Genomic DNA, 7,961 nt, shown 5'->3' on the forward strand with positions numbered 1-7,961 from the left:
GAGTATTGCCGAGTCTCTCTGCCCCCCCTCGTATTTATGAATCTCTCTGTCCCCCCCACCTCTTGCCACATGCGGTATTGCATTCAATAGAAGTCAATGTGGAACGAATTAGCTTTGTTTCCATTGACTTCTATGGGGAAACTCGCTTTGATATGCAAGTGCTTTGGATTTCAAGCCTTCTACTGGATTATGCTCGTAATCCAAGGTTCCACTGTACAGCCTGTCTAGGAATGCCCACTACTCCAGAGAGACATTCACCCATAAAGGCATTTTCATATTTGCATAACTCCTTCCAAGAGCCAGCCCATTGCTTACATCAGGGCTTTTCAGAGGCTATGTATAGCACCCTAGCATCTTACCTAGGACTCAGGAATTGCAGATAACAATGTACTATTAAATGTGTGTTGCTTTCTATGTGTGAATCAGGTGTTGTTTTTCAGTGAACAGAACTGATTTGATGTGGTCCTATTGTATTGGGTGATAATCAATACTGTATCATCCATGTATACATAAGTAGTAAGAAGAACGGAAGGGTAGCTGAGACACATGTAACACACAACACCTAGTTTACTGGCTTCTATTGTTTAAGCCAGCCATAGACAGACTGAAATTCAGCCGGTTCAGCAGGAACCAGCCAAATTTCTAACTATGGGCAGGTTATCAGGGTATTTTCTCCCGATCATTACCCGTGACTATATCTGCCATCAGTGATTTTTCTGATGGGGAAGATTCCTCTCGCTCCCTCCAGCAGAAAACAATGGTGTTGTGGGAGGGATTCCCCCATCAACACTGACGAATAAAGCAACTTTTTTCCTTCTACCTGTAGTTAAAGGAAAGAAAATTGCATAATCTATGGTCTGCCTTGCATTTAGGTAAAGAATGAGTGTTTTAGATAGACATGATGCCTGCCAAAATGTTATCACCATTGAGTGGCCATTACTGCAGGGATGTGCTGGCTCCAACTGACTTATCCCTCCATTTGAACTACAGAATACCCCCCCCCCCCCCCACCTATGCAGCATTTTTTTAACCCTTATACATTGCTTTTTCCCAGAAGTGTTTGTGCTTGACCTATAACTTCAGCGGGCATTCTTCCAGGACACACGGCACTCGCACAATTACATGTGAGTGCTGCCCAGTCCTGGAGTGCTGTGAGCTCTGCCTAGCTGATGACACCACCCCCCATCCCTTAGTGGGGCATATAAAAGACAGGCTGGGCTCACAGGATAAGGGCAGTATGGCAGAGTGTCTGGGCAGGACTGACAGCACTTGACTCAGGCGGAAATTAGGGACAGAGCTGGAGTGCGGAAAGGGTAAGTGATGCTTGGCACTGTTAGGGGGACTAGAGCTGGAGTGGGGAAAGGGTAAGTGATGCTTGGCACTGTTAGAGGGACTTAAAGTGTCTAAGCTACAACACTTAAAGCAGAACTCTAGTTTGCAGCAATTTATATTTTTATTCTTCTCTCCTGTATGCGGTGCAGCCTTCTTCTTTAACATGAATCAGAGGTTTTCAACTGTGAAATGCACTCCTCTTTTTATGAAAAGTGTAAATTCACCTTTTCACAAGGAATGGAAAGGTGAGCTAACAACCTTCACCGTTCTCTTCTTCCTATCTGTTCCCCGTGACGTATGGGTGACCCCGCACCCCTCTGATGTAACACAGGCAGGTTTCTGTTACATCAGAGGGGTGCGGGGTCACCCATACGTCACGGGGAACCCCCCGGGTTTCCCCTTGCGTCAGAGGGGGGCGGGGTCAGGTGACGGGTGGCCCCGCCCTCCTTATATAGGAAACGTCAGCCGCCGGAATGCCTGCAGTGTCTCCTCCACAGAGACAGAAGAAGGATGGAGGATTCGCTGCGCTGGATGAGATGAGCCATCGCTGGAGAGATGACCGTCCGTCGCTGGATAGCAAGTGGATTACCGCCGCTGGAATCTTTTTTTTATTTTTTTATTTTTAATAAAGGAATTTTTCAAAAGTGTGTTTGTTTTATTTAACCATTTTTTACACTTTCTTTGTGAAATGGTAGGGGTACTTTTGTACCCCCTTACCATTTCAAACAGGGGGGGGGCCGGGATCTGGGGGTCCCCTTGTTAAAGGGGGCTTCCAGATTCTGATAAGCCCCCCGCCCGCAGACCTCCACAACCACCGGCCAGGGTTATGGGGATGAGGCCCTTGTCCTCATCAACATGGGGACAAGGTGCTTTGAGGGGTCACAGACCCCCAAAGCATCCTCCCAATGTTGAGGGCATGTGGCCTGGTACGGTTCAGGAGGGAGGGGGGGCCGCTCTCTCGTCCCCCCCTCTTTTCCTGCGGCCTGCCAGGTTGCGTGCTCGGATAAAGGGTCTGGTATGGATTTTTAGGGGGAACCCCACGTCAATTTTTTTTTTTAATTTGACGCGGGGTTCCCCTTAATATCCATACCAGACCTGAAGGGTCTGGTATGGATTTTTAGGGGGAACCCCACGTCAATTTTTTTCTTAAATTTGAGGCAGGGTTCCTCTTAATATCCATACCAGACCTGAAGGGCCTGGTAATTGAATTTGGGGGACCCCCACGCTTTTTTATTTATTTATTTATTTATTTTTTTATCAATGACTTTCAATGAGTGTTCTCTGTATTACGGAGCCGACAATTCATAATAGCTGCGAGTGATTTTAAAGGACTTTTTTTCCTGCATAAATGACACTTTGTGCAGGGACAGTTCTAAGCATGGGAAACATGCGCCGCTTCACAGGCATACTATAGACAACCCCCCCCCCCCCTACGAAATTTAAAGGAATATTACACTTTTATTGTTTCACTTTAATCATTATTAAAATCACTGCTCCCGAAAAAACGGCCGTTTTTAAAACTTTTTTTTACATTGATCCATGTCCCCTGGGGCAGGACCCGGGTCCCCAAACACTTTTTAGGACAGTAACTTGCAGAATCTTTTCTCTCTGTCAAATCTTTTTTCTCTGTCGAATATTTTCTCTATATAATCTTGGACTAATAGAGGTAAGGTTAGGCACATTCGACCACAGGTTCTATAGACACAGATTGTTGTCAGAGTCATGTCGAATCTCCTATTCTATATCGAACTGTTGTAACAATGAAAACGAAAATAAAGCATTTATTTATGTTGGATCTTTCGTTTTTCGGATTTTGTGCTTTCGTTATCGTTTGTCAAAACGAAAACGAAAATAGCTGAAATTCGGACGAAAATGCATTCGGACGAAAACGAATGCACATGTCTAATTGTGGCTGTGTTTGTAAATCTAACAAATAGCCTGCAGTGTTTTGTATATTTTTGTTTATCATTTTCTTTGAATCCCATAGACGTCTCAAAAGATGATGATCCAACGTACAGAGGCATCTTAAAGCAAATCACTAAAGCTCTAGGGGAGCCTAGGAACTATGGACATGGCAGAACAAGCAGAGCTGGAACTTCAGGAAGCAGAGGAAAGTATTTCTCAAGAATTAAAAAGAAAGGCTGAACTGGAGCGGAGGGAAGCTGAAGAGGAAGCGGAGAGGATGGCTCGCTGGGAGGAATGGGTAGGTTGGAGAAAGTTGTATTTCAAGTGAATTAAGCATCGGATGTATTTGTGGTCTTAAATCTGAATTCCAGAAATTCAGCTACTAAAAAGTGAAGGCACACTAGGAGTTAAGTCCAAGGAACTGCATAATAAATATCTCCTGAACTTATTTATATTATTTACTTTTGCAGGTTTGTTTGCTCTGCTGGAGTAACACTTTGGGATTTGAGAAGAGAGAAGCACACAGAACTATGCCCACTCTGCCCCTCTGCTGCCCATTCACAGAAGCCTTCATATATTGTGAATGTGTTCACATAATACAAAGGCTTCTGTGATTGGGCAGGAGGAGGGGAGGGAGGGGCATACCAGCTGCACCAACTCTCATGTTTAAGATTCAGAGCTCAGAAGGATCAGCATCAGGCTACTAGAAATACAGCTGTAGCTGTCTTCTGGGAGTACTATAAAGCTGTCAGATATAAACAGTAAAGATAAGCCCAGGTGTTGTTATACACCTCACTGGACTTAACTCCTAGTGTGCCTTCATTTTTTACAAAGCAGTTGAATTTCTGGAATTCAGCTTTAGGTGTTAAATAACATGTAAGTGTTCATGTTCCTATGCAAGTCGTAACAGTCATTAATTATGTTTTTGCCCTTTTTTTGTTGTTTGTAATGTGTAAATGTACCAATTCCAGTATTTATTACCTTTCAGAGATCACAGTGCCACCTTCTGCCCCCCCCCCCCCCCAGAATGATAGCACCATCTTTATTCATCTATCACTATTCATCTATTCCTAGACTGGGCCCAGGAATGATACAATCATGTACCTGTGCAATTCTTAGATGTGTTCACAAATGTCTGACATAAAACAAAATAAATGAATATGAGGACTTTGTGGTGCCAGCCAAAACCCCAAAGAAGAAAGGAAAGACACAAATGTCTAAACACATAATCTTATTACAATATATCATTAAAAAGACATAACATTTACACACACGATCGGACTATCCGGCAGACTTAGTCCGGCGGACAATCCAATGGATTTTGCAGCTGAGGTCCGCTGACTTTCAAACAAACGGACTTGGCCACTCCAAAGGACCGACGAATTTGAACGTGATGACGTAGAATAAGGAAGTTCATAGCCAGCAGCCAGTAGCTGCCCTAGCGTCGGTTTTAGTCCTCCGGACTAGCACACAGACGAACGGATTGTCCGTTAAAAGCCGAGTCCGGTGGACAATTTTGAAGCAAGTCTTATTTCTAAGTCCGTCTGACTTTTGGGAAGAAAAAGTCCACTGGAGCCCACACACAACTAAGTCTGCCGGATAGTCCGATCGTGTGTACGCGGCATAATTGTGCAAGAAAGTGAACATCACAATAACTTCCCTGATAGAGCACTAGTCCTATCTGGCCCAAACAATCTTAAATACAAAATATCATAAAACTAAAAACATAGTAATATGACAATTCAAGGGCCAGTGGTACGGGAAGGGATGCAGCAGTCTCGATGTGTTTTGCAACTGGTTTGCTTCATCAGGAGGCCCTAATGTGCCAGAGAGTGAACCAAGTTTATGATCAGCACTGACCACACATGGCATACTGGTGTCTCCATATGTGAGTATGTAATATTTTCATAGTTGATGGGCTATGTGGTTTATATATACATTTCTTTTGTTGCAGTTGCAGTTTAATATTAGGATGTGGTGTCATCTTTAGCAAGCTGCACCTTTCATCCCTTACTTTTGCTTAAATGTCTGACACAGTCAAGCCTCTATTGCAGTATCTCTTTTTGAGCCCGATTTACTAAAGTGTGAGGTGAAATAAGTTAAAGAAATTAAAAAAGAGCTGTTCATTTCAAATGGCCAATCATATAAAAATTTTTTATCTCTTTCAAATTCCTCTACACATGACTGCATGCTGCAACGCATGCTCAATGGTCAATAGAATAGCAGCGGGGACTGGAGTAGGTGGCCCAGAGATGGTCATGAAGAATCTCATCACTTTTTGCTCATTAGAATGCTGTGGAGTTTGGGGATCCTTGGGCGCACTGGAATATCAGATGCCTGCAGTCTTCTCAAAGGACCTGGGGCCACTTTTCCTGCAAAGTGAGCCCTCATATATATGTCAATGTAAGCTAAGTATGTAACAGAAAGGTATGAGCACATGTGGCGATTGCATGTTCCTGTTATATTACAGAACAGTCACCTTGAAGAGGTGAAGCGCCAAGAACGGGAGCTACTGGAAGCTCAGTCTGTCCCTTTAAGAAATTATTTAATGAAGAACGTTATGCCAACTCTAATACAGGGGCTGAATGAGTGTATTAAAGTCTGCCCAGGTGACCCAATAGATTATCTGGTAAGAGTCTCTGCCATTTATTTCTAAAGGTGAAGGTTAATAGCAGATCAGGACTATTCAGACCTAATTGGATGTTTGGGAAGTGAAAACACTCCTTCGCTGATTCCTATGTGCTAGGGAATATTTTAGGCGTGATAGGAAATGTCATCATATCACCTGTTCTTTGTCTGCCACATGTTTGGCAGGAGTGGAAAGCATGTGTACTGCACAGATCTATCTATTTATCTCTGAGTCGGACTCGTCTTACAGTCTTTAGTTGCATGATCACCTGTTTATAATTCAAGTTGATAGGATAGATTTAGAGGGCAATAGCTGCGAGTACCCCAACCTTACTATGCATACACAGACTTCGTATCCACCACTCATCCTACAATGCAGTGCTTGATGCCAAAATGGCCCAATAAGAGTCCTAGACATTGCTACATAACCCTTTCATGCCTAAGCCTATTTCTGACATTTGTTAAAATACGTATTTTTTTTCTAGAAAATGACGTAGAACCCCCAAACATTATATATATATATATATATATATATATATATATATATATATATATATATATATATATAATATAATTTATTTTTTATTTTTAGCAGACACCCTAGAGAATAAAATGGCGATCGTTCAAATATTTTATTTTATAATCAGAATGACTATTCTGGTTATTTACCTTCTGAATTCCCAGGGTGTCAGTCATGAAGTGTTGGTGATGAAATGTTGTTTATCCATCAATGTTTTGTTTGTTGCTGATGATCAGACATATTTGCAAAGTTTGGAGACTTCTGAGTCAGAATATGTGTTTGGGTAAAATGTTCTGTCCTAAGTCCCTTGGGTCCACTTGGATCCTGGGAACAGAAGAAACTAAAGAGGTTTAAGTTTTGTTGAAGTTCTGCTATAATACTGGATTTGGAAAAATGTTTAGTTAAATATATTGAAGCTATATAATGAAAACCCTTGCTGAGAAACATTTTCATTCCTGCATGTTTCACTTATGTTTGAGTCAATTAAGAATATTATTTTTAATATCTCCAATGGTTAAGGCCTGAATTGATCAGGTAGATTCTGTGACTACTCATGTCAGATGAGGAATATCTGCCCCAGCCAGCCTGCATTCACCCACAGCCCTTTTCACATGAAGAAATGCCCACCCCAGTCATACCCTACTGCCCATCCATACCCTGCCCTATATCCTATCCAGATGAAGTGATGACTACAGCTTTAACATGGAAATCTTTGTTGTTCATCTTTGTTGTTCAAATACCATAGGAGGTGCTCAGATGACTAAAGGCGGACTCCGGCTGGAAAATGTTCCTGCCAATGATACCTCAAGGGGGAGCCACATGACGCAAACCTGGGGTACAAAATTCCCGTGAGCACCACATGAAAAAGATCCAGATGTGCCAGCCCAAAGTCTCCGGTCTCGCCCAACGCATCAGTTCCAGTCTGTCTGTGGATATCAAGTTCTGTCCTTACAAAGAGGCAGTGTTTTGGGGTAGAGAATTAATGTCTGTACATATGAGTGATCACAGAATTGAACCAAAAGGTTTTTGGAAAAGTTGAGCAGAATGAGAGTTATAATGTGGACATTTCCTTTTCCTTCCTTTTCTGCGAATCTAATGGACATTCAGAAGCCATCCAATAGACTTTTCTTTTTGAGTATTTCTTTGGGACTATTTTTATTTGGCCTAAAGGCTGTCATGCCCCTCCCACTTGTTTCTATGGACTGTCACGCCCCTTCCTCCCTTTTGCAGTCCATGGACAATTGCTATGCAGCTGAGATTACATGTTTGTTGTTTTCTATTTTTGCATGCTTAAAGGGTGGTCCGGGTGAGGGTCACGGGGCAAATTGGGATTGTTGTTGTAGTGTGCCCAGGACATGCGCGACCATTTCAGTGTATATACTGTTTGAAGGGATGCTGGCATAGGCAGTGTATTATATATGTATTGGTTGAGTTTATATGTGGCCTACCCAATAAAATCACTAGTAACACACTCATTGGACATAGAGAGGATGTGTATTCAGAGTCTACAGGAACTCCACAGTGCTTGACACCTTAGATCGTGCCCTACATCACACTTCATGCATGCCTCCGGCTC

General features: G+C 42.6%; 1 protein-coding gene across 1 annotated transcript in view; it reads left to right on the forward strand.

The window, feature by feature from the left end:
• LOC143942236 (adenylate kinase 7-like) overlaps positions 1 to 3,335 on the forward strand; it is a 36,679-nt gene extending 33,344 nt beyond the window's left edge. The window contains exon 8 of the mRNA XM_077463485.1: positions 3,320 to 3,335. Within this exon, the coding sequence (XP_077319611.1) occupies positions 3,320 to 3,335 (16 nt within the window). The remainder of the gene's footprint in view (positions 1 to 3,319) is intronic.
• The last annotated feature ends 4,626 nt before the right edge of the window (positions 3,336 to 7,961 follow it).

Source organism: Lithobates pipiens, unplaced genomic scaffold, assembly GCF_037356315.1.
Source record: "Lithobates pipiens isolate NorthernLeopardFrog02 unplaced genomic scaffold, aLitPip1_a1.2 Scaffold_30, whole genome shotgun sequence".
NCBI lineage: Eukaryota > Metazoa > Chordata > Amphibia > Anura > Ranidae > Lithobates > Lithobates pipiens.